This window comes from Phoenix dactylifera, chromosome 4 (assembly GCF_051530095.1).
Source record: "Phoenix dactylifera cultivar Ajwa chromosome 4, Ajwa_hap1_PhDact_Kaust_v1.1, whole genome shotgun sequence".
Taxonomy (NCBI): domain Eukaryota; kingdom Viridiplantae; phylum Streptophyta; class Magnoliopsida; order Arecales; family Arecaceae; genus Phoenix; species Phoenix dactylifera.
In genome coordinates, this window is record NC_143193.1 from 51415635 (window position 1) to 51443316 (window position 27682).

Consider the following 27682-nt stretch of genomic DNA (forward strand, 5'->3'; position numbering starts at 1 on the left):
AAAATGACTATAAAGATATTGCATAGTATTATACAACAGAGCATAGTAAAATATAATAGATATTAATACATAAATATATAATATAGTATAATATTACTATAATGTAATATAATATTATAATACAATATTATATACTATAGTATAAAAATATAACATAATTTGATAAACATAACATATAAATATATTATAATATTATATTAATAGTATAATACAATAATAAAAATATAAAATATTATAATAATTATTATATATTAATATTTTATTAATATAATATTTTAGAAATTAATTTTGTAATTATAATATTTTATTATGAGTATTTTGGTTTTAAAAAAAAATTATAAATCAAGACATTTTTTTTATTCATGCTAAAAATATTTTTTTAATTTTTTTTTTTATTTTGAAGCTTCTATGGCTGTTTTAGCTCTGCGATAGCTTTATTTTTTAATTTTTTTATCAAATATATCTGGTCAATCCAAAAGCGCTTTTGGAGAGCCAGTGCTTTTCGTGCAAGTCCCAGCTACTCGCTCGCCCTAGTTTCCCGTTCTTATTTTTTTTATTCCTTTAATTCGTCCACAAATCGGCGAGTCTCTCTTCTCATCTTTAGGGTTCCAGAGCGGCGAGAGAGAGCGAGAGGGAAATCTTCGAGCGACGGCTATGGCGTTGAACCGTGGACTCCGATCCGGGATCAAGCTGTTGACATCCTCCGAAGCCACCCTTTCCAAATCCGGTAAATCCCTTCCCCCTTTTTTACTCAATCTCTTAATCTTCTCCGAATCAATCAGACATAGAGCGGAAGATTAGAGTTTTGTACATCTTGTTATACCTCCATGCCCCGTTATTTTATTCTTCCGAGGGATTAATAGCTATTACTCGCTAACTCGTTCCGGCATGTGTTTCTTTTGATCAATTTTTATTAATGGATTTCTCTATTCCTGATGATTTTCTAACTTTGGTAAGGTGTGGATGCTTTTTTTTGATCCGAAAAAGAATTTTTTTTGGATGGATCTGTATGAAAGATGATAAACCTTCGATATTTATTGTTAGTGCGTGAGCATATCAAGTGAGTAAATGGCCCGTATTTTAAAGATCTAGTGTCGTTTTAGTAGATTCCTTGTGCATATGTTATGGATTTTTTACTTGGAATGGTAAAACATAAACCTAAAAAATTCATGTGATTGCAGTATCAGATTCGTTCCCATTTCAGTGCGATGTGTGGTAAATTTTCCGGGTGTTTCGCATTCATTCTCAGTAAAAAAATAGAAAGCTTAATACCATACAATCAATGCTATTGTAGTTTCTGCTTAGCAGCAGAGAAGCGGGCGTATTATAAACCATAGTCCGGCTTTTTGTTGGGTTTCAACCACTGTGTACTGGAGCTACTGAATTCTGGGTGTCTCTTCCTATCTTTTCTCACAGCATATCATATTTCTAGGATATTCATATGCCTGTGCTTTCCAGCAGGATGCCTTATAATGCTTAGGCAGTCTCATTATGTCTTTCTTCAATTTTGCCCATCTAGTATAGAGATCATTTCGTTCCAGCGGCACTAGTATGTCTGGATGGTGAAGCGGTCATGATAGGTTAGATAATAGTGGGTTGATGTCAGACTGTGAAGCAGATGAGAAAGATAGTTAGAAATTGTCAGTGATTGTTTCTTCCATCTAGCCAATCCCATATAGGTGTGATGATGTTCATCTTAAGTATGAATGCCGATCAGTCAAGCTTTTGTTTCAACACAATACCTTCAAGTTTCAACAAGTTCTGGGACTATATAAAGATGGTTAGATATTGGCTTTCATTTTTCAAGTTAAAGATCTTGTGTTAAATGGACAAAAAAAAACTATATACCTCCAAGCTCTAGATTACCTCTCAAAATTTAGGTTTTGGTTTCACAGCACTAGAAGACTGATTGTAGCTTTGCTAGATACACAGAATTATGCCTCTTCAGACAAGCAATCCTTTCAAGATCCGATCATGTACTTTCTCTTTCAGTTTTGGTCAACCTCAAGAGTTAAAAGTCTCAGCATCTGAATCTTTTAGGAGGTCTATTGTTGAGCATGTAGAATAAGGGAGTTTATGTCAACTTCTGAAACCAATATGCCAATGCAATGTTGGATGATTGATAAATATTATACTATTAATTTTCAAGATGATATGCTACCATTCTTTGTGGATCTCTATATTCTTTGGAATTTTCAGAAATGAATTTCATGATTGCGATGTTTTCATGCCGTTCCTTATCTATAATTTCTATTATTCTTTAATCATCGAGTCCATGTCACTGATTATACCTCTTCATGAGTCGAGAAGCACATGACATTTTGACATTATTAACAACATCCAAATGATTATAGGGCTGAAAACGTATCGGATACAGAGTGGGTGTTGGTATATCCATTTCCATTTTTTTCAGTGGATACAAACATGGATATGGATATTAAACGGATATCAAGATTAGTATCGATGTTTGTTCGAAACAGATATAGATACAAATCGGATATTAGCTATATCAATAATTTTTTTATTCAATACGGATATATAATCGGCTATTATTCAGATACAAATCGGATTTTGAGTAGATTTTAATAGTGAAAACCAACATAAATGACATAGTTGTAAAGGGGATCTAATATCAAAATCATACATAATGCACAATTAACTGGTAAGAGTCTAAATTATTGTTATTAAACTCACACATAGACTGATTCGGCCAAATATCTTGATCATTGGTTCGATTGGATTTATATCAAAAAATATGTTAGAAATTAATTCTTAGAATAAAAATCTACAATATAAAAATAATAAAAATTTATCTTTTATAGAGAACTTGTAAGAAAGTATGTATATCTGTATGAATATGTTATATGTATTGATGTTTTTGAATATTTTAAAGAATAAAGATTTGAAAATATCATGAGTAAAAAATGACATATTTCATTTTTTATCATAGTGTAAAGGATATATTGTTATAAAAAAGAATTAATAAATAGCATATATATATTGTTTTTATGATGTGAATAAGTTTTAAAGAAGTATAATAAAACACCACAAGGTCATAAATGACCAAGTTGCATTGGTCACCAAGTGGTTGGCAGCTAAGCGGGAGAACAAAGGTTTGATTCTTGGTAGAGACAGTATTTTAGATAATATTTTTTTGCTTGATGCGATTATATATTTAACTATTGCTGATTCATGTGGAATATGGCGAACTTACTCATAACATCGAATGTCAACAGTTTTATCAGTCATTAGAATCTTATATTGCACCCGGATTTCATCAGTCGTTAGAATCTTATACTGCACCCAGATTTTATCAAGTTAAGTGGTCTATATCAGGTTAAGTGGTGTACTTTGTGGTTTTGTAATGGGTTGCAACTTGCATATGCGTGAGCTGTTATGTAAGAAAGGCCAATTCTAATTCTACCATTTTCTCTGCCACAGATGTATCCACACCAACACATATCCGTGGTTATATGAACAAATAAATGAAAAATTGATACTAAATAACTCGAACAAAGAGCAAAATTCCTGAGGGAATAGAGTTCATTAACAACTTATAACACACTTCGGCTACATCTCCTTAGCATCTCTAGATTTTTGGGTTTGTGCTGGCATGGAAAATAGTGATAATTGACATCAGAGTTTGTCGTCTCGGTACCAAACTTCGTACCGGTGCCATCCTATTACAGTGTCGGTACATGGTATAGTATGAGACAGCGAGGCGTACTAAGTATCGGTATGATATGCGACTGCGTACCGGTTCAGTACTGGTACGATACGATATGTTCGAAATGGTACCATATCGACCGGTATGGTAAACCTTGGCTGACATCTTATATTCGCTGGCAAATGAAAATAAATACTATAAGATATGCTTTTGGTGGACTATTCTCTCCATTGACTCAAGCATTATTTGGGAGATTCATTCTCCCGTGGCAACTTTTGCACGACTACATTACATGAAACATGACTTGAACCTAACCAAGTTTGATTAAAAGATCTAGCTACATAATTCTAATACTATTCTATATGAACCTTTCATTTGGCATTTCCTTTATTTTTTGAATATAGCAGAGGTATGCAAACTATGGCGTTTCAGGGCCAGCATAACCACTTTATCCCTCTCATAAAGATCCTTCATATCACAACCTAGATGTTCTTACTGCTGACTAAATGTCTTTTCTCAGCTCACTTTGCCTCACGTCTTGAGGCAAGTTGCCCCAAAGATGCCTTGTGGTGCATGGGCTAGGTTTTCCTGTCTTCTTAGTAAGAGGCAAATGCATCATGAGGAGAATGGAAGAGTACATAGCACATGCCTTAACCTATCCCTTATTGGATATTGCCTTCATCATGATTTATTTCTAATGGGCATTTAGAAAGAAACAGTGGATGGTTAGGTAATAGGGATTAGAACTTATGTAATCCATTCTTACCTGATACACGTGAGAAATAAAAACGAAACTTGTTACATAGGGTCTTGTATATAGGACAGGGGTTTTAGCAATGCAAGGACAAAATATGAGCTGCAATTCTATTGTGAGAATATAGTTGGATTGTTTTATCTCCATAGCAAGATAGGCGTAAAAATATGAGGATAAATGTGGCCAACCTGCAGTGTGATGTGCGAAAGAATTTATATGGAAGGAAAAATTATAAGCTGCAGTAACCAGAAGAGTTCCATCTCATGCAACATGCTGTAACCTGTGAATCAAGCTCTTGTATGTTTTATATTATAGTTTCAAGGCATTCTCATCAGTTAATCCCTGGTAATTTACAAACTTTAGTCCCTGGTAGATATTGCATACTGGTACGAAGATTCATGAAATGGCAACACGAATCATTGTATCATTTGGAGCTTTGCTATTGGAATGGTTTGGGTTTTACACTATGATGATCCATTTCCTGGATCCTTAATAGTATTCCAAAACCAGTTGCTGATACAATTGGGGACAAAGTTACCATACAGAAAAAGTACAGTTTGGAGACTTATATAAAAAGAATAATGTTGTTAAAATGGTGAATATGTAATTCTAGTCTACAACTCTGTCCTCTCTTTTTTGTCTTTTTTTACTTGTAAATGCTTCTAGTTTGCTTAGCATGCAGATGTTTGATCAATATGCAATTATGTGTTATCTCATATATTGTTTCAAATAATAGGCTCTGAGGCTATCTAGATCAACATATGTTGTGAGCCATTTGAATGCCGAACTCACTGGTTCTTTCCTGCAGGCAGGAGCATGGGGAACCATTATGAAAATATTAGCAAAATGGTTGAGAGATCATTCCATTATTTTCTCTGACTTTATTGTATGCTCTTTGTTGAAGTGTATTTTGCTTTGATGGAAAAATTATGGACGGAATTGCATTTATGCAACTTTATGCAATTTGGGCAAGTCAATAGAGTAGCTCTTAGAATTTTTTCTCTACTGTTTTGTTCTCTTGCACACTATGTATAACCACTTTAATGCAAACGTTCTACAAAAGGCAAAATTTATCAAAGAACTGCAAGTTTGCATATTATTTAAAAAAATCATTATATAATACAGTTACTCTAGATGCAACTGTGCAGTTGATGTTGATTTGATTGTGATGTCATCTGTCATTATTTATTAAACATTTAGCTAGCAAGTGACTTGATTTTGTGGAGGATGCTTGAATCCTATATCATTTTTGTGGCTAATGATTGTCATAGCTGGGTGAATATGAGTAACCTGGTCACCTATTCCGCTCTTGTATTATCCAATAGAAGTTGGGCATTGGTTGTTTTATTTGGGTCCTGACTCAAGTCAGCAGATAAGACACTGCTTCAGTTTGTTTGGTTCATCAATTTTAGTTTCTGACACAAGTTGTTTTCATATTTTTCAGCGTCTCGAGCGCTGCATGCTACTGGGGTAAAGAGAATGGGAGGGCATGGCCATGATGAGGGATACTACCTTCACGCAAAGCACATGTACAACCTGGATCGTATGAAGCATCAAAAACTGAAGATGCCACTCGCGGTCCTGTCCGTCTTCAGCATTGGTGTGGCTGTTCCGGTTATTGCTGTCATATTCCAGCAGAAGAAGACGGCGTCTGGATGATGTACTCTACATGCTGGAAGTAATGAATCTTTGCATGTTTCCTTCTGTTCTTCGATAATCCCAGCAATGTTTGCTCCTGATTAATCAGAGACTAGATTTTCCATAATAAATTTGATGTTGTTGCCGCGGATAATTGGATGCATGTTATTTTTTTGTGAATGAAGGTGTCTGAATTGAGATTTGATTCTGCATCTCAATTTGTTAGCATTGCCGCTTGATCAACCTAGCATGGTCGGTGGCCTCATGTTGTATTTGTGAAACACCCAAAATTCTTTTCGGCCCTGCTTGTTCCTAATTAAGAATTTGGTAGAGCCTTTTTGTGTGCCAATTTGAATATCAACCTGGAGAATTAAAGGGAAATATAAGGCTGGCTTCAGCTATTGTTAGTGAATACAATTAACTGCTGGTTCTGTTTCATGCTTGCTATAGTTTGATGAGGCATTGATGTCTTGATATGACCGATGCCAGTTTATTTTCTTGTTTGGGGGATGCCTGTGATTATTTATTATCATACTAATTGATGCCCCTTGATTCAAAAAGATAAATTTTAACAATGAAGCTGACAGGCTAAAAAAGTACTATTGCCATTCTAAATTTCTAATTGGTGCTTCTTGTTTTCTCTTTCCATTGCCATTTTGAATACTTTTATCCAGTTACGGGCATCATATGGATAAAAACCCTTGAAATATGAAAGGCATGAGGAGGGATGGTGCATGACACCATGTCAACGTGCTGATATATCCTTGTGATGCCAACTCGTTAAAATAGCATGAGTCAAGGATTTTTTTTTTTTGTTGGGTAAACTAGTTTTATTAAGCTAATATAAAATAAATACACTTGTGTGGGAATCAGAAAATAAAATATTAAAAAATTTAGTAAAAATATCTCATATAGTCGTCTATAAAGTAGATCATGTGCGATCAACTATGTATGTTGTCATCCAATTTATAGCACTGGAGGTTCTCATCCACTCCATTGTTGGCTTTCTGAATAACCAAGAGCATAACCTAAACAAAATTACTGCTTAGTTCTCACATAACTATAATCATAATAATTTTTTAAAATAAATTTATTTTCTCACATGCTTATTCTCTTATAACAAGCTAAAGTTATTCGATCAATATCTCTTTCTTTTTTTAAAAAAAAAATAGAATGAATTTATAGGTATAGACTACGTAACGGGGTACCCTCCCCCCACATAACTCTGAAGGTCGAAATCTTTGATCAAAAGATAGTTTTCTTTTTTCTTTTTTTTTAATCTCAAGCGTTACCCCTTATATCATTATCATTATCAAAAGAAGACCAGTCTTGGATATTTTAAATAAATAAATGATGCAAAAACCAAACTGGGTGTTGATTCTTGACTCTTGAGGCCGACGCCCGACGGGTGAATAACTTTCTACATACCAATAGAGAGAAACAAAAGAAGTCGAGTTACCGAAGCCAACGACCTTACGGTCTCGATCTACGCCGAGAGGACGAGGAAAGAAGCGAAGGCCATGGCGACGCACCGCCACCGGACGAAGTCCTTGCTGCCCCTCCTGATCTGGGTTTGGGTTTGGGTTTGGGCGCTCTCCGCCACCCACGCGGCCTCCGACGAGTTCCCCACCGACGGCACCGTCATCGAGCTCGACGAATCCAACTTCGACTCCGCCATCTCCGCCTTTGACTACATCCTCGTCGACTTCTACGCCCCCTGGTGCGGCCACTGCAAGCGCCTCTCCCCCGAGGTCACTCCCTCACCCCCCCCCCCCCCCCTCTCTCTCTCTCTCTCTAACTCTCTGCTTCCCATTTCCTTGTTCTCCGATTAGAGATTGTATTTTTCTGCTGAGTTTGGTCGGACTCGTACAAGATCCGAAAATTATTTGGTTGGAGCAATGCAATAATTAGATCGCCGAGTTGTATTTGCTTTATGAGTTGTTGTTTTCCTGTTAGATCTCTAGATTTCGAATTTTGTGCATGGATGGATTACTTTGCTAGGTCTAATTAGCTGCTCGATCTGGTTGAAACGTGAACGCAAAAATAGATTTGAGGTTGTGGTGATCTTTCGTCTAAATATGTGTTCGGGGAGACAAAACTGTGGATTTTGATGAAATAATTTTATTCAAAGATTAAAGAAGCTTTGTCCTTTAGTAACCTTTTGGTGCAAATATTCGACATGAGCACACTTTAGTGAGGTGAGTTGTGCTTTACCGTGCATCAAATATATTTTGGTTACTTGATACTAGAGTAACAATTTAGGAGTTTATGCTCTTTCTCTGAATGTATGTCTGTTGGTTTTGGTCCGTATGTTGTTCACTTACTCTAATCTGCTTATTTAGGTTTTCTTTTTCAATGAGGCTATTCGCTATATAAAGTGTACATGGTAATGGTAAAATAATGTTTTTTTTTAATGATGTTTTACTTTCTTATAAATGGTAAAGAATTTGGATTTCTGGACCATTTAAATGATTGCTCTTGATGCTGCCTTCTTGGGCACAGTCCGTTCTATATTAGACTGTTGGATGCTCTTTAGAAGCCATTATCTTAAATTCTTGATTTGAATTCACATATTTTGTACCGCTGCTGTGTGAGATCCTATTTCTGAAAGCATTGTACTTGAAATCAGATGGATGACAAAATATTATCTCCTATTACTAGCTTTGAAGTGACCAAGATCATGTGTTTTCTATTAACTTGCAGTTAGATGCAGCTGCTCCAGTTTTAGCTGGGCTGGACAAACCCATTGTGATTGCTAAGATAAATGCCGACAAGTATAGAAAGCTTGCTACCAAACATGAAATAGAGTATGCGCTTATGCCTTATTTTTTTTGGACCTTTTAGGTAATGTGCAGTATTTTCCTTTACAATTAATATGCTGAAGCTTGAGCTTAGTTGAACATTCTTCTTCCCTTTGTTTTTCTACATGCAGTGGGTTTCCTACGTTGAAGATCTTTATGCACGGTGTACCTATTGAGTACACTGGTCCAAGGAAAGCTGAATTGCTTGTTCGTTTTCTAAAGAAATTTGTTGCACCTGACGTTTCTCTTCTTGAGTCAGATTCTGCAGTTCATGGTTTTGTCGAAGCAGCTGGCACACATTTTCCTATATTTATTGGCTTTGGCTTGGATGAGTCTGTAATTGTTGAACTAGCCATTAAATACAAGAAAAAAGCATGGTTTTCTGTAGCAAAAGATTTCTCAGAGGAAATTATGGTAGCATATGATTTTGACAAAGTTCCAGCACTCGTATCTCTTCATCCAAAATATAAGGAGCAAAGTGTGTTCTATGGTCCTTTTGAAGGTGCGTTAAATAAGGACTTTAACGTGTATATAATGGGTTGGGCACGGACATGGGGGTCAGGCAAGGTGACGTAGGCTGAAATGTTAATTCATCTTGTTTCCATAATATATAACTTTGCATGTTAGAAAGCTAGACTAGCTAATAACATGCCAAATTTTGTGTGCATACTAGCATGTTTAGATTGAGGAATAGAGGAGACTGCCTAACTATTTAACTTCGTTATTGTGTCTGTGACTGTCCATGCTAAGGCCGTTTACTTAGAGATTTAAATGTAGCTTTCTTGACGCACTTTAAGCACTTTGATACTTGGTGTCCTCAGCAATTTCTTGCACAAAATGAACTGATTTTTTATGTTCAGGCATTGTTTTTTGTGCTCAGTTTTTAGTTCTCGATGTTTTTCCCCCCTCCCCCTCTTCATTCCATGTTCATGCATTGAATTGGATCGGTGACTGTGTATTTCCCTGTTTCTTCCTATTTGTTTTCTCATGAACATGTGTATAATATAGCATTTCATCCATGGAATACAGTATTCTGAGGTCCTTTTGTTGAACTTACAGGGCAATTCATGGAAGATTTTATACGGCAAAATCAGTTGCCTCTTACTGTGCCCATTAACCCTGAAACACTCAAGTTGTTGACCAATGATGAAAGGAAAATTGTGCTGACAATTATGGAGGATGAGAGAGATGAGAAATCTTTGAGTTTGATTAAAATTTTGAGGGCAGCTGCATCAGCAAATCGTGACTTAGTTTTCGGATATGTTGGGGTCAAGCAATTTGAAGAGTTCGTTGATACATTCGACGTCACTAGGAGTTTTAAAATGCCTATAATGCTTGTTTGGGACAGGAATGAAGACTATCATCTGGTAAATTATAAATATTGTTTAACTATTTTTAGGTACTCAATTGACTGTATTTATGGTTGATTTTTTTTCTTTCTATTATAGATTTACTTTCCTTCCATTTCTGCTCATAATATAACTTTTCTCAATTGAATCAGTTTACTGTCTTCTTAGTGGATCATGTTTAGATTCTTAGGCACCATGATTCTTCATACAAGATCAATAGAAATATCCATACTGCCACTCATCAATATGTGATAGAATGCATAATACTCTCTCAGTTAGTAAAAGTACTGACTGATGACTATCCTTCCAGTCTTTGTTATGCTTGCCTGTTAGCGCATATTTGTATTGTAACATTATTCATGTATCAATAGCTGAGGTGCAGCTATTGTGGTGATTGTGTCCTTCTAGTTTCTATATATGTATCTGGAGGCATCACCTTCTGCAAGTTGATACTAGAAGATATGATTTTTCAAGTAAGAAATCACCTTTCAACAGCCATCAAAGACCTTTCTTGTTATATATTAGATGGCATGATGCTGCACAGTCGTGTGCTTACCTTTGTTGTTGGGTTAGTTTAGCTAAATTTTTGGTTGATTCATGTTTCATTGAGGTGTGCTTGCAAGATATATCTAATGCCTCAAGTAGTATGAGCATAAAGATTCGAACAAAAATTAGAAGCTCTGGTTGGATTGAACATAGCATCTTTTTTTAAAAAAAAAAAATTGGAAAAAAAAGAAAAAGTTATATGTCCATAAGGTTTTGCCATTATTTTATTTTGAGTTATAATGGTTAGCACTGGATTACATCAGCTTTATCAATTTTTCCATTAATGAAGTGCAGCCAGTGAATTGTTTGTTTTCCTGAAAGGGATCCTTGCCTTCATGCCTTTTGAGAGTTTTGGGTGTCTTTTTTTCTTATCATATATGTTTAACTTAGCTATATATAAGCACATGCACACATGGACACTGACCGACATAGATATTCATGATGTATCAGAAATAGTTTTTTCCCACGACTGAAGATTTTTGTTGTGTAATCTGTGGCTCTGAAAAAGGTAACATGAGACCCCTATTAATTGGTAGGCTGTGCAGCTCCAAACACACTGCTCATATCTCATTGTAATTAGCATATACACCTTGCCTTATGCCTCCGCCTTTATAAAGAATTGAGTCAACTGAAGCTTGGTTCTTTCTTCATTGTTGTGATATTCTGTGCATATCATACATGGCGAGAATCCTTCCTTCATCGACTCATTAATTCATCATACTGTAAATCCCTTATGGACCAAACTGTCATTTCTGCTTATGCCGCATTTCCAGCTACATATCCTCATCTACATCCTTTTATATGATGCGACCAAGAAAGGAAGTTTTTCTGGGAACCAGAAAGGGGTGAAAGGAAGAGATTAGTTAGTAAACTGATAAAGGTTGTATTTGATGTGATTCACACACCTGCTATCCTGTGAAGCATGATATATTGATATTAGAACTAGGTGGTTGGGCTGGAGGGCTCCACAAAGTATTTGCTATCCCTATGATTCCAAAGTGATGTTGGTTTTAGTAAATCATAAAAAATAAAAAAGTATAGAACTGTAAGTAGTCATAGGCTTTCTTATTATTCATGTATGTATTAGCATAACTTTCCCCTATATACTTGTGTTACCATTTGCCTTTTTTCCAATTACTTTTGTTGGGTGAATTCTTCCATTTTTTCAAGGAATATACTTGTGGCTGCTTTGTCTTACAAAATTCTTGTCTATTGTGTATGAGTAGACTAATGATGAGTCATGCAGGCATAGTTCTATTAGATGTTTGCTAGCTACATAAAATTTAGGGTTATTCCCAAAAATTTGGAACTGAAAGCTGTTGAAAGGAGAAACTGAGTATTAGTTGTTTGGGAAAAGCCAGGAAGAACCTCATGAATATTATGCATATACAGCATTTGGCCTTGTCCTGTCTTCCCTCACATTTGTCAAAATAATGACCTGATTTTTCAGGATTTAAGTTTCTAAGTCCATTACAATTTGTATTGAACCATATGCTTAGCATATTGAGATAAACAAATCTATACCAGCCTAAGAAAATATCTTGCATGCATTCATTGTCTTATAGGCTTATTTTGCTTCTTTACTATATTACTGTGATGTTCTCTTTGTTGGTTACACTTTTCTCTTGGCTGTTAGCATAGGAATTGAAAGCGTAGTTTGGTCCTTCAGGTTGTTCTTGGCATAATAAATCATTAAGTGAAGTTCATAATTTTCATGTCATTCTCAAAAAAAAAAAATCATATGTCAAGAGCTCTTTTTTTTTTTTTGACTTGGATGTTGGTGGCAGCATACTGGTTTATGTTGTAGGCTATTCATTTATAGAAGTGCTAATTCACATACCAAGCTGTTACAGGGCTCTTTGTTATTTCTTCCCTCAGACTGTTCCTTCAGCAGCTAGTTCAAAAACACTTCAACATGAAAATTCTTATTTATGTGCTGATTGGATGCTCTTCCATTTAGGTTGTAGGTTCAGAAAGCCTAGAAGATGAGGATCAAGGGTCTCAGATTAGTCGCTTTCTTGAAGGATATAGAGAAGGAAGAACGATAAAGAAAAGAATTAGTGGCCCTTCACTGATTGGCTTCATTAACTCACTAATAAGCATCAGAACAGTTTACCTTATTGTCTTTGTGGTTGCTGTTCTTATGCTTATCCAATACATGAGCAGTCAAAGTGCAGATGTTCCTCAGACGAGACAAACTCCAGCTGGTGATGAAGGTGGAGACAGGTCTGCCGCAGAAAGTGAAAGCCACAGGGGTTATCAACCAGGAGACAAGGAAGACTAGAGATGAACTTTCAGTTCATAACGTTCTGATGCCCTTCTGCTCTAGAGTTTTGTTTTCAGCCTTTCTCTGGTTCTAACCAGTCACATCTGATGGTTACAGAGCCATGGCATTCCATTATAGAAAAACCATCCTGAAACTTAAGTTGATTGGGGTAGTATGCTAGCATGATTCAAGATGGTATGTGGTATTTTGTAGAACAAATTTTATTTTAATTCCTCATATGAGCATTTCTTTTTGGGCTTAATATGATGTTATTCCTTTGCTATTCTTGAGCTGATGTGTCTGGACCCAGATATGGAGAAAACTCCACCTGCTAAAGTCACTAAGTCTTGATATGTTTTGGAATAAGGTTGAGCATTTTTAAATCGAGAAACTGAAATAGCAGAAGCCTGAAACCATTTTCTTTCCGATAAAAGTAGTCCCATATGCTGTCTGATGCAGAACCAGAAACTAGAAAAGATCAAAATAGAAGAAATTTATGGCTTTGTACTGGGTACGCTCTTCATGGCTATATATTTTGGCCTGGCTATATGCTTGGACCAAAATATGACTGTAGCTCTTACTCAACAATTCTCTTCATGGAAGGCCGAGTGTTTATGAGCTGTACTATAACGAAGAAACTGCAAGCATGTAAAGAGCATTCCTTATCCTGATCATCAGAAAGTGAAAAAAAAAAACAATCATGGTACGTATAAATCAGAAAGTGAAAAAAAAAAACACGTCAATTGCCAAATTTGATCTCAATAAAACAATCAAGATTTAAACTTGAAAACTGCATGGTGATCCTGCATATATTATTTCTCTTCACGAGTACCAGACCTCTCTCATAACCTAATAGGGGATCTAGACGATGTAAGAAAGCAAGCAATAAGGTTCCTAATTGATTATAAAAATCAAAGTTCATGGTAAAACCCAGACGGCAATCCCAAAAGATGTGGAGGATGCTTTTGACTGCAGAGAGGATCATGCTGCACGCTTCATAGTTGCCACGACATCTGTCAGGTACATGATAACTTCATTATTTCCATCAAATAGAGAAAAAAACTTCATTAATCTCAAAATGTAAACCACCCAGATACGCTGTATTTATCACCAGATACAAACATGTTCCAAGCCAAACAAGCCTAACAATATGATCAGACAAACTGAAATATTCCAGATTTTATTAGGCAATGTTACTTGAAAAATGAACCAATGAACCATGCGGATGCTGGAGGCATCAAAACTCCCAAAACCTGTATTCATAGGAGCCATGATAGTCAAGTAGGGCTTGTCAGAGATAGGATCGAAGCAGTGATACACCACTAAAGAAAATTTGTAGGTTCAATCTTCTTCCATCTGATATTGCTTTGCATCAATTGCTGGAGACAATAAAACGGTATGTGCACACTGGTGCAAAGTTGCACGAATAGATCAAAGAGCCCTATGCTTTTCCTTTAAAGGCAATGAATGGTACTCAAACGTTACACTGAAGCAATGAAGCGAGACTTGCTTTCAGTAACCATGATGGTGGACTATTATGCTTTTCTATAACATTTATACATTGAAGAATGCGTGCACAAATATATTTGATGGAAGGTGATAAAGAAATTGAACCAGGATCCTGCCTTTTGTGCATATGTCCATGTGTCTTGCCCATGCTCGACCGAGGGCATTGAGGAATCAGTAGAAAGTTAGGACTACTTGCTCATTGATAACATCTGTTGGAGTTGAAGGACTTGCTGCTGCTGCTCTGCAGGTAATGAACTCAACTGCTCAGGTGTTAGACTCAGTACTTGCTGCAGAAGGGCTGACTCCACTTCTGCTGTAAGCTGCACCAAGGAGAGAAATCAAGTGGATTATTAGCATAACTTGCATTTGACACATATCAGCCATGCATGCACAAGAAATGGATAAGAAAAATTAGCAAAGATGAAAGCCTTGGACTGTACATTGCCATGGCCACCATAGCTTTGATAAATGAGGATCGTAAAATGACTTCAATGTGATGAAATTAAATAAAATCCTAATACATTGTAGGCTTTCTTCCCATTGATGTTAACTAGTAATTCTATATCTTGGTTAGAGCTTTAGTCTCGTTGATGGATCTAAAAAAATGCAATGGACCAGTTTAATTAGGCCCTTGCCAGTTCCTTGATCATTGCAGTCAAGGATGGCTCTGACCAGGCCTTACTTTAGATGTTATATGCAATCTGTCAATGAGGAATCTTTTTAGTAAACTTAGGTGCCCAAGTCTGGGAGAAATTTAGTTTTATTGTTTGGTCCCAAAAGGACACAATCTGGAAAGCACTTGCTGGCCAATTAATCCAAAATGCAAGTTAGGAATGATTTCTGCCGGCTGTTTTAGGATTTCTTATTTCCCTTTTTCCAAGGTCCTAATTAGGAAAGGATGGCAACCAGTTAAGCCTGTTGAAGGGCATTATAAGCAGATTAGGGGCATTGTACCTGGAATTATAATTGAAAGAAAAGGCGCAGGCCTCCTTCTCTCTCTTCTTCTTATCTATTTTCTTCCTCTCTTTCCTATTTCCCTCATCCTGCTATTTAACTCTCTTTGAGGGTGAGCTGGTAAGACAGCTCCATTGTGACCTGGAGGTCATGGGTTTAAATCATGGAAACAACCTCTCCGCATGCATAGTATAGCTGTGTACATCAAACAAGTTAGACATCAAATCTTTCTACTATGTGCCCAACAAGAGGAGCACAAAACAGTCACACAGTTCAGATTAAATCAGATATGAAACTTAATCTGCAGCAAATTCATATTTTGTAGCCTGAACTTCAAGCGGAGTGACACCAGATGGTATCAGAGCAAACCTGTTCCTTCAAAATTTCTCCACATCTAAAGATATATTTCCCTAGTATTTGCTTTCTTTTCCTTTCCTAGCCTATGCATAGCATGATATGGAAACTTGAGAGGCAGGAAATAGCACCATGGCTAATGTTTTGCCTCTCATCAACATGAAAAGCAGCTCGCACATTTTAAGCAAGCTGTGGAGAAGACACATAAGAAGCTCTCAATGAGGTACATCGCCTCTGTTAAGTGAAAGCCAAGGAACAGTAATAAAATTTATCCTGCTGAAATAGAAGAACCCATGATTGAAACTTTGTTGATCGATGAGACTATGTCAAAGACATCCTCCACTACAATAGTGGAAGATCAATTTAATGGCTCCCTCCAACTGGAGTATCAAATGCCAACCCTCAAATGGGTTTAAGGATCTGACCGTTAAATCAAAAATTAGCCCTTGTCCAATTGCAGCTGTCAAGATTCAATACTTCAATGATATAGTCTTTTACTGACCTTCCTGATCGAGCATTATGGGTAGTGTTACCTGTGACACTTGGCAAGGGTGCCAAGCGTTAAAGTGTCCCCATAACCATAACCATCCAGCATCTTCCCAACTATTGTGGTTGGGTTTGTAGATCTTTCTTTACCAAATATTCCTATTTAGTGCCATCTCTGATGTTACTTCAAGTTTCTCCATATTTTTTCTCACAACCTTTATGCATGTTATCTTAGGTCTTCCTTCATTTTCTTACAACCTTCAACGCAGACTAAAGTACCTCTTCCTTCTAAAGCCTCCTCCTATCTTTGTTGTACATGTACATCTTTAAGTGTCCCCAAGTGCCAAAAAATGGCAGTGCATGAATATATTGCATATATACGCATGCACACACAAAAAAGTTCATATGTAATGTAACATATCCATTGTGCGTACTTTATCTATCTTGACTCCTAGGCTATTTAAGTTATTTATTGGATACACCTAAAATTAATTAAGATGTGTCCAAATATGTAAGTTGAAAAATAGTTGCAATAACTATTTCCAAGGAAAACATTAGCAAATACCTTAGCGACATTTTGTTACAAGGGAAATGCTGATGACATGTCTTGTAATTCTTATTCTCATTTACTAATTATGTAAAGTTAAGTATACTATTTTAATCATCACCTATCTTTCTAAATTTGGTCCCCAAAGTTTCTTAAAATCTCTCCATCTCAATAATCAACTTAGTCTTTACCGATGACAAAATTTCCTAGTAATCAAGTTAATTTCGTGATGACAAAATTTTAGTCTTTACCGACCTTCCTTGTCTTCACATGAGTGGTTAAGATTCATTTTAGTGAAGCAAAAATGGTAGATTTAAAGGTGTTACTTGTTGGGGGAAAAACCCCAAGTCATACATCCACGGAGGCGCTCAGCCAAAGAGCGCCGACCGGAAAGCTGCTCGGTCAGAGAGTGCCGACCAGAGAGCTGCTCGGCCGAAGAGCGCCAGCCGGAAAGTTGCTCGGCCAAAGAGTGCCGAACGGAGAGCTGCTCGGCCAAAGAGTGCCGAACGGAAAGCTGCTCGGCCAAAGGATGCCGACCAGGAAGGCGCTCGACTAGAAGGCGCCGACCAGAGTGCGCGCCAAGAGGTGCCCAACCAAAATAAGCTGCTCGGTTAGAAAGTGCCGACCAAAGACAGCGCTGAGGCGCTCTGCTAGAAGGTGCTCGCCTAAAGGGCGCCGACCAGGAGTACTCAAAGCAGCCCCGCCACAGGGCGCCCCATTGGGCGATCAGCTCGGCTCGGCACCCTTGCCGAGCCGATGCCTTAACCAAATGTTCAACCTCCGCCTAAAGTCCAAGGGACTTGACAACTCCTACGGCTTGCGACCTGCCACTATCTCCAAGCCATCAAGGCATAAGATCTCCTCAGGCGTTCGGCACGACCTGCCATTAATGCATGAGACTCCCTCAAGTCTCCGATGCACTCAGGCATTTAATGAACACGGCCCAAGACGATCTCCGGATCACTGAACCATCAGAACGTATGGCTCTCCCTGACCGCCGGTTCATTCGGTAATAAATGCACTTACCATCCACGGACCCCAGGCCCACCACAGCCGGCGGTTCAACCACTCCAACAGGTCCGATCGACCGTGACAACTCCCTGATTCCGGTCTGATCCGGTCCCGTTCCCCATTACGCCATTAATGGGCCAAATCGTGCCCAATTATTACAAAACAGGACAAACCTCCTGTCACCTCCCAGGTAACAAAAATCCTCCTATAAAAGGAAACCTGGAGGGAAAAGGGATGGAGGACCAAAAAACCAGAGAAAAAACTCGGAGCTGGAGAGAACCCTCCTAGACCGGGGGAAAAAGGAAGAAAACAGCACAGACACAATTGAACACGGGATTCTCTTTGTCTTCTCCACATACTCTCTCCCCTGCTCTTCTCCACATACTTGCCCCCTCTGACTTAGGCATCGGAGGGCCGGCGCCGGGGAGCCCGGCCACCGATTTTCCTTGCAGGACTTGCACACCCCCCACGGTGGAGGACGCAGCCGGCCGGTGCACCGCCGTCCGCCCCCTGGAGCAGCGGAGCTCCTCCTTCTCCGGCTTCGACGCCCCCCGCAGCGGAGGACGCAGCCAGCCGGCGCACCGCCGTCCGCCCCCTGCAGCAGCGGAGCTCCTCCTTCCCCGGCTTCACGGCGGCCCCCAGGTCCAATTTCCAGCAACAGTTGGCGCTAGAGGAAGGGCCCGAGTTCGCTACCATGAAGCTAAGAAGCAAAGGGGCTTCCAACGCCTCTCGACGTCCTCCACCAAGCCCAGAATGTTCCGTTCGGAACTCACCACCTCCGGTTGAGCCAGCACCTCAAGTTCAACCGGAACAATTTGATGCCCTGGTGCAGCAAGTGCAGGCGTTGGCTACCGCCGTCCAAAGCTTGCAACCCAGGGGCATCCCAGCAGCACCGCCTCCCCCGGCTCCAGTTCAAGCGGAGCCCCCTACAAGCGGGCTTCCTCTTCGAGGTCAGGACTCTCAAGTCCAGGCCTCCCTCTGGAGAGAGCACCCAGTCAGAGATCACGGAGGCTGGCCACAGCCTTCAGAAGCTGAGTCGGTTTCAGGGCAACCTGCACCCGAACGAACCGCTGCAGCGATTCTCCAGAACGATGAACTCGACCGGAAGGTCGAGAGGCTGGAACGTCAAATCCAGGCACTCCACGGGAGGAAGTCAGGACGTAACGGCGACTTCGAGTTCAATACGAAGTCGCCCTTCTCCCAGGAAATCGAAGATGAACCGGTCCCGTCACGGTTCAAGATGCCCCAGGTGGAGCCCTACAACGGCAAGGCTGATCCCCTGGACCACCTGGAAAGCTACCGGGTCTTAATGGCCCTACAAGGAGCCTCGGAGGCCATGATGTGCAAAGCTTTTCCGGCGACACTCCGAGGACCAGCCCGGTTGTGGTTTACCGGGCTAAAGCCGAGTACTGTCTCCTCCTTTGAGCAGCTCGGCAGACAGTTTGCTGGCAATTTCGCCGCCAGCCAGCCCCAGCGGCGGACATCCGACTCCCTCCTCGATATCAAACAAAAGGAGGGAGAATCCTTCAAGGAGTATTTGGATCGGTTCACCTCCGCAACATGGGAGGTCCGGGAGCTTGACCAGTCAATCGCCATGTCGGCACTGAAGACTGGAGCCCGGTCCTACAGATTTCTCTTCTCGATCGAGAAGAGTTTTCCCGCGGACCTCACCGAAATGTTCGCTCGGGCGCGGAAGTACGCCAAGGCAGAAGAAGCCGTGGCAGCCAGGCGGAGCGGAGCCGAGCAGAACCCCAAGAAGAGACGCCGCGAGGAGCGCGGCCAGCCTAAAAGCCCGTCTCCGCAACGAGCTAAGAATCCGCCCTGCCCAAAGAGTCCACCCCGGCTGAGGGGACCGCCACGGCAGAGGTCACCACCCCGCCCGAGGTTCCCACTGCAAGCCCCTGCACCTGAAGGGAGGTATGAAAGATACACTCCCCTCAACGCTCTTCGGGCCGAAATCCTCATGGAGATCGAGAGTCGGGATCGCATCCGGCTCCCACCTCCGAAACCTGATACCCGAACCCGGCGCGATCACCGGAAGTATTGCCGTTTCCACCGGGATCAAGGCCATGATACCGAGGAGTGTTACCAGCTCCGAAATGAGATCGAAGCACTCATCCGCCGAGGGGTGCTCGATCGGTTTGTGCAAGGCCGGCGTGAAGAGAAGCAGCCCGCCGAAGGAGCAGCACAGCCTGAAGGTTCGAATGCCAACAGGCCCATCGCCGGCGTCATCAACACTATCCGAGGAGGAGCCTCGGCTGGAGAAGCTCCGGAGGAAGAAACCTCCTCAAAGCGCCTGCGCGCCTCTGAAGCCATCTCCTTTTCAGATGATGATTTAGAGGGAGTCGAAACTCCCCATGATGATGCCGTGGTCATCTCCATGATCATAAATAGATTTGATGTAAAGCGCATCTTAGTTGATAATGGAAGCTCGGCGAACGTTTTGTACTTTGGTGCATATTGTAAAATGGGGATGACCAAAGAACAGCTGCGGAGGATGAATGCTCCGTTGGTTGGATTCACTGGGGATTCAGTCCCAGTAGAGGGCGAGATCGACCTTCTGGTCACAGCCGGGCTCGCCCCCCGTGAAAGTACCGTGGGAATGAACTTCCTCGTGATACGCCTTCCCTCGGTCTATAACGCCATCCTCGGAAGGCCAGGCCTCAACGCCCTCCGAGCGGTGGTCTCCACTCATCACCTGCTCATGCGATTCCCCACCAGCCAGGGGGTCGGCGAAGTCTGGGGGGAACCTACTGCTACAAGGTAATGCCGTTCGGCTTGAAAAATGCCGGGGCAACCTATCAAAGACTGGTCAGCCGGATCTTCAAAGATCAGATAGGCCGGAATATGGAGGTCTATGTGGATGATATGCTGGTAAAAAGCAAGGTGGCGCAAGATCATATAGCCGACCTCAATGAAGCATTCTCCACACTCCGAAAGTACCAGATGAAGCTCAATCCAGCCAAATGTGCATTCGGGATCACCTCCGGCAAATTCCTCGGCTTCATCATTACACAGCGAGGAATTGAGGCCAATCCAGAGAAGATCCGAGCCCTCCAAAAGATGACGCCCCCCAGGACGGTCAAGGAGGTACAACGGCTAACAGGCCGAGTTGCAGCCCTCGGGAGATTCATCTCCCGCTCGGCTGAGCGCTGCCTTCCATTCTTTGCAGCCCTCAAGAAGCCGAAGTGATGACCCAAAGATTGATTCATAGATTGATTTTGATGATCACAACACCTTGAAGTATAGATACTAATGTTTATGTTGCAAGGAGAAAGATATTTATTTTGCAAGGAACATAGCAAGTTGGAAGAACACAAGAAGGCCTCCAAAAGCACTCAAGAAAAGTTAGAAGAAAGCTACAATTCATTGGCCCAACTTTAAAGTTCAAAAGATTCAAATTGGAGGAGCAAATTCAAAGGAAAATTCAAAAGAATAGTCTTCGAGTCGACTCCTAAGGAATTCGAGTCGACTCCAATGGTTGCCGAGTCGACTCCAAAGAAAGCGAGAGTCGACTCTCAGTGGTACACAAGGGAAAACTCAGAGAAGCAGTTTTTGGACACTGAGATTCGAGTCGACTCCCACAAAGTCCGAGTCGACTCCAAAGACAGAACAACCCCAAGACAGAAGACGGTATTTTCGTCTCTGAGAGGGGAGTCGACTCCAAGACAAGTCGAGTCGACTCCAAGGCAGCGCGGCTCCAAAATACAGAGGATCAGTTTTCCGACTCTGAGATTCGAGTCGACTCCCAGACAGCTCGAGTCGACTCCAAGGCAGCGCTACACTAAGATGGCAGAAGACCAACTTTCGGAAACTGAGAGCCGAGTCGACTCCAAGGAAGTTCGAGTCGACTCCAAGACTGGACGAGCCAAAAGACAGAGGATCGGGAGTTCGGACTCTGGGATTCGAGTCGACTCCCAGGATAGTCGAGTCGACTCGAGTGGACAAAATTCAAATTTGGAACAGTTGCCGAGTCGACTCCGGAAAAGCTTGAGTCGACTCCCGCTACAGCCGAGTCGACTCCTGATCGCGCGAGTCGACTCCGATCCCAACGGTAATATTGTCAGGAGGTGCAGACTGGTTCCAACGGCTATATTTTTGTCTCTAACGGCTATATTCTTGTTTCCACTCCATCTAAAGCTATAAAAAGCAAGAAGAGAGCTTGGGGAGAACGCATGGAAGTGGGAGAAAACATTTAGGAAAGAGATTACAAGGAAAATCTCCCATAAGCACAAAAAGGGCCATCCAAAGAGAAATAGAGAGAAGAAGAGCTTCCAAGTGAATCCCAAAGCTTCCTCTCCATCAGTGTGCTGCCTCGGTGATCCTCTACTTCGTGCCAAATCAGAAGAGGGTCAAGTAAAGAAGAAGTCGAGCTCCTCCATCTTCAAAACTCGTTTGAGGGCTTCTCTTTACTCTGTTTGTTTATATTGTTATATTTGCTTGTTTAAGAAGCTTTGATTTGTTTTAAACTTTGTTTTATTATCTTGTAACTTGATTCAATCACGGGATTGAATCAAGGGGTTAAGGTTTGTTGGTGAGCCAAAGGGAAAACCAACGGTGTAAGGTTTGTTGGTGAGCCGAAGGGAAAACCAACGGAGATAGGTTTGTTGGTGAGCCGAGGGTAAAACCAACGTGAAAGGGTTTGATTGTGAGCCCGGGAAAACAATCGGGGTTGGTTCTAGTCGGTGAGCCTGGGAAAACCGACCGAGTTCGTTGTGATCTCGCAAAACAACAAGTTGGGTTGTGAGCTTGTAAAACAACCGACTGTAATCTGTAGGATTATAGTGAAATTCCCAAGAAGTCTTGGGGAGTGGATGTAGGTGCTGGGGTGCACCGAACCACTATATGTTTGCTGTGTTTGTAATGCTTTTTGTCATTATCTAACTCACACACTTACTCACTTAGATAAATTGCTTGCTTAACTATTATCCGCGAATTCTTTAGTTGCAAGCATACTCAATCAAGTCACATTCTATACATCAAACTGTCGCTAAGTTTAACTTTCACTGCGCATATATACAACTTAGCATAATTAATCAAAAAGTGCTAGAAGTAGCTTAAAAGTTTTAAAAGACCCAATTCACCCCCCCTCTTGGGTTGTATCTACTGGGCAACAAGTGGTATCAGAGCAGGTGCTCTAAGTTTAATTATTGATCTCACGATCAAGAGCCAAAGATCATGACAAGTCAAATAGATAGTTTTCTAGGAGAAGGACAATCAATTGATACACCTCCACTATTTAATGGCATAAACTATACACATTGGAAAATACGCATGCGCATTTTTATTCAATCACAAAACTATTATTTATGGAAAATCATAACAAATGACCTTCACACACTCTCACAAACTATTAATGAAAAGGACTTAGCACAATTGAACGCTAATGCTATGAACATGTTATATTGTGCTATTCAAGAAACGAAGTTTAATGAAATTTCTGCATGCTTATCTGCTAAGGAGATCTGGGATACTTTAGAAAATACTTATGATAAATCTCAGACTAGCTCACATGTGCTTCAAATATATACTAACAATGAGACTGCAGAAAAGGGTGTTGAATCTCCCTCAGTCGAGTCGACTCTCAAGTTCACCGAGTCGACTCCAATAAGGTCCGAGTCGACTCCGAGGCAAATCAGCTTCCTAAAGACAAAGAAGAAAAGGAAGCAAGAAGAAAGGAAGAAAGAGATAAAAAGGAAGAAAGCCTTGACCAAGAAAGAGTCAAGCCAGAAAATAAAAGTTAGGAGCGACAATGATGATATTAGCTCCAAGAAACTACAAGAGGTAACTGACTTGTGCTTTATGGCACAAGAAGACAAGGTAAAAACTGAATCTACTCTTACATCAAATAATTTTCAAGAAGAATTTTCTTATGATGAATTATTAAATGCTTTTCATGATTTGTATGGTGAATGTAGAAAATTAGCTGTAAAGAATAAAAATCTTAAGAAACTAAATCTGAAAATTTCAAAAGAAAGAAATTCTAATGATGAAATACAAGAGAAACTAAATTCTGAAAATGAATGCTTAAGATCATTTTCAGAAGAATTGATTCAGAAAAATCATAGCTTAATTAAAGAAAATCAAAACTTAAGCGAAGAAATTAATCAATTAAAATCTTGCATTAACAAATTCACCGTAAGCTCAGAAAGATTAAAAATGATGTTTGAAAGCCAACATGCTGATTTTGATAAATCAAAATTTAGCTTGACTCCTTCACTTAGCCATAAATCTCTAGAGAAAAAGGTTATCAATTTACCAAGCAAACCATTAAATAAGATAACTTATTTCAAAAATGAAAAGGATGGGAATAACAACTTTACCTATCGTTCTAGTATAATTAAATCAAATGGTAAAGTTATTACTATTAAACAGATATGGGTTCCAAAAGGAACCATATGTCCTAACTCTCAAGGACTCAAGCAAGCTTGGGTACCCAAAATGAGAAAATGAGGATGTACACATAGGTGTACCAAGGTACCCATGGAACATAAAGAAACTTAAAAAGTTATTAACAAAAAAAATAATAATAAAATCAGTAATTCTTGCATCTCATCATTATTTGTGCTTTAGTATTTGATATGATTTGCTAGTAGTGATCAATTTTGTGATATAGAAAATACTTTTGGAAATATAATCAAATCATTTCATTTTACTCACTAGTGGATAAGGTGCTAAATGATTAATCAACTTATTAAGAATAACTCTATGAATTCTCTATATGCTTGATTGAGAGTTTTTATCTATGGCATTATTGTTTATTGATCATAGATATGATAATGTGTACTTGGTATGCTTTTGAATATATGCACTATGAATACCAAGATTAAAGAAACCATATTTGGCATATGAAATCAGCTCATGCTAGTATGTACTTAATCTCAAAAGACCTTGCCATAGGCTTACTTAGATTATCCTCTTAAAGGTCAAAGTTTTACTATGCATGCTAACTAAGGAAACAAACAAAAATAATTTCTAAATCTAGAGATGTTGTTTCCAACACTAATTTTTCAAAAGCTTACATTAGCCTTGTTCTTGGCACTCAAATTGAAATATTTTCTGCATTGGCACAAACTCACAAAAAGCGATCAGATGATAAAGGTTTGCAAACTATGAATCACGGCATAGTTTTGAAAACCAATTTTTGTGTTAAGTTGTGCACAGAAAATAATATTGAATACAATTCTTTCTGCACCAAGAACACTATAGGTAAAATAGGATTAATAGAATCTTTGAAGAATTGAAAAAGGCAACGTTGTATGATAGTCATCTACTTAAAATGACTTTTAAAAGCTATCATCACTGCTTGTCATACATATGACTTCTATTAGATCTATCTTTGATGAAAACTTCTTTTGATCTTCTGAAAAATAGAAAACGAACTATTGCGTATCTCTCATATTTTTCAGTCGTACATGTTATGCTTGATATGTTCTCTTGAAAAATAATGCCAAATCTAATAAAGATACTTCTATCCTTGGATATCATTCATCAAGCAATGCATATAGAACATTCATGAAAAATTCTAGTTGTAGAGGTATCAATTCATTTTATTCTTTATGAGACTAATGATTTATTATCAAAATACTAAAAACAAATTATATATGTATATGGTTAATCTTTTATATATAACAATCTGAAAAACTTGTTAATAATTAGAACCAAAATTGGATTTTTCAGATATGCACTTAATGAAGAAAAATTGATAACTACTAAAAGACTAAATCAAGAAAAGATAGATCTTGATAAGATTTTTGCATGATTAGAAGTAAAGATCACCATTATTATTTGTTTGCTTCATGAGCTTTATAATCTGTCAAATGAATGTGTAGAATTCACTCCTATGTGGTTATTTCATTAAAAAAAAAAGGAGATCTATGTAAAATAACCACCATATTTAAAGATTACACATTACATATATGATAAAGCAATATGTGATTTGGAACAAGCATCAAAAGCATGATAGAATAATTATTTTATCATATACCTAATAGACCAGATTGTGTGATCATTATGTGCCCTTGTGCAAGACTTCAATCTAACTCTAATGAATCATAATTTATTGATAACAAATGAATCATAATCTGAATTTTGATAGAAACAATTGTTTAAGGCAATTTGATCAAAACTTAGCTAGCATGCCTTATTGACAATTATCTTAAGCAAATAGAATCTAAGCTAAATTGATGTTGAAAATAAGAAATTGATTTGATCTTGATAAATCATTCTATTGTCTCACATGCTTGTACTTGAACCATATTGGTTAATGAAACCATCTCTTTAGTTCAAGTGATATGTGCTTGCTTATACTTAGGGAATCTCTTGAGTAAAGTGACTCAACATTCAACTAGTATCATATCTTATATCGAGTCATCTAGTTAAAAATATGGTGGATGAATGTTTTGTATCTTGAAGAAACTAATAACTTTCTTTCAAGGAAGAAAAGGAGCTTGCAGGATCCTTGAGCAAGAAAATGAGAGATTTCAACTTGAAGGATATCTCCACGTAAGATACAATAAACATTCTCATGCAAACAAGAGAGAGGACCTTCTTCAGCCAAAAGTTCATACATAAGAAATCTAGTAGGTATTTGACTGAAGAATGCAGAATGGATTGGTAATTCTAGATACCTCTCTCATAAATTAATTGAGCAAAGTCAATAACTTAAATCTTAGTATGGCATGGTTAAAATCTTTAATTATTAATTCCTTGATATCATGTCTATATATATGTATTGATTGACTTATGCTTTTAGAAATTGTTTCATGGTTTGCCCAAACTAAAATATATCTTTGCCTATGTCATAACCATGAACTACACAAGTTTATGCTTAAAATTTTTGATTTAAAATGACTTGTGAGAAGCTATGAATTCTTGAGCATAATGAAAATGTTGTTTGCATGATATACCTCTATATGATACATTTGATTATTTCTTTATTCTGCTCTTTCAAGTAAATTACTTGAGAATAACAAAGAGAAAGAGAGATAAAGAAAAGATAATGGATATTATTCAAGAGAAGTAAAATCTAAGTAAAGGCAAATACTCCAATCTTAAGAAAAAGCAAAACAAGCATAATATATTCAGCACTTGTGTGAGCATTCTTTTGGAAGGATAAAATCCGTAATGAATTACACTTAAATAGAGGGAGAGTTTAAAGTAAATAGTTTAACCTTTCTATATTGCTTATCATAGGGATGGTGCCAATGGGGAGGCTAGTGGTAGTACCCGGCACTATTTGACCCAACTATTCGGTGTAGGGCATATTAGGGACGGCACAAGAGGGAGGCTAGTGGTAGTACCTCGTGCCCCTTCCCAACTCCACCGGATAGGGAGCAAATAGAGTATAGAGCATAAGAAAGTTATAAATGAAAAACAAAGTAAATGAAAGTAGAATTAAGTCAAATTTTTAATCACTTGAAAACACACTTTAAGGATGAAATCAGTGCAAAATTATATTTAAATAGGGGGAGTTTATTTGAAAAGAATTGATTTTGATCCTTAACATTCTTACTCTTAATATTCTAATGCATGACTTAACACATAATATATTTTGCATATGGCATGATGCTTTAAATTATGGATTCTCAATATTTTGTAATGCTTCATGCTTGGACAATTTGATTGATTGTTTGAAATACTACATAAAATTTTTGTTTGTTAAGAAAATTCAGATTTGTCATTCACAATCATCGTTAAAATGTGAAAGTTGAAATGAGAAGAGAAAGATATCTCTATTTAGGCAAAATGAATTGATCTTGATCTATCTTTCTACTTGCCTAACTTTGATACATAATATC

At 38.7% G+C, this 27682-nt stretch overlaps 3 protein-coding genes across 6 annotated transcripts in view; 2 read left to right on the plus strand and 1 right to left on the minus strand.

Moving 5' to 3' along the window:
- The first annotated feature begins 512 nt into the window (after positions 1-512).
- Positions 513-6271, plus strand: LOC103701302 (TonB-dependent heme receptor A). The gene is made up of 2 exons (XM_008783314.5): positions 513-727; positions 5866-6271. Exons 1-2 carry the CDS (start codon positions 655-657, stop codon positions 6078-6080), a joined length of 288 nt encoding a protein of 95 aa, XP_008781536.1. The 5' UTR covers positions 513-654; the 3' UTR covers positions 6081-6271.
- A 159-nt stretch (positions 6272-6430) lies between these two features.
- Positions 6431-13283, plus strand: PDIL5-2 (PDI-like 5-2). Its single transcript, XM_008783313.6, has 5 exons — positions 6431-7810; positions 8763-8866; positions 8992-9362; positions 9920-10227; positions 12716-13283. Exons 1-5 carry the CDS (start codon positions 7580-7582, stop codon positions 13037-13039), a joined length of 1338 nt encoding a protein of 445 aa, XP_008781535.4. The 5' UTR covers positions 6431-7579; the 3' UTR covers positions 13040-13283.
- A 481-nt stretch (positions 13284-13764) lies between these two features.
- Positions 13765-27682, minus strand: part of LOC103701299 (cleavage stimulating factor 64-like) — a 36076-nt gene continuing 22158 nt past the window's right edge. Inside the window, exons 10-11 of one of the 4 annotated variants that reach the window (XR_015977369.2) lie at positions 14647-14850; positions 13765-14034 (exon numbers count right to left, since the gene is read on the minus strand). Coding sequence is in view for 3 of the 4 variants with exons in the window: in XM_008783312.6 (XP_008781534.3) it covers positions 14719-14850 (132 nt within the window). In the remaining variant the exon portion in view is untranslated. Of the gene's footprint in view, positions 14035-14353; positions 14851-15484; positions 15680-27682 lie in introns of those variants that run through there. The other 3 variants (XM_008783312.6, XM_026802310.4, XM_088720472.2) reach the window with 3 other exon arrangements.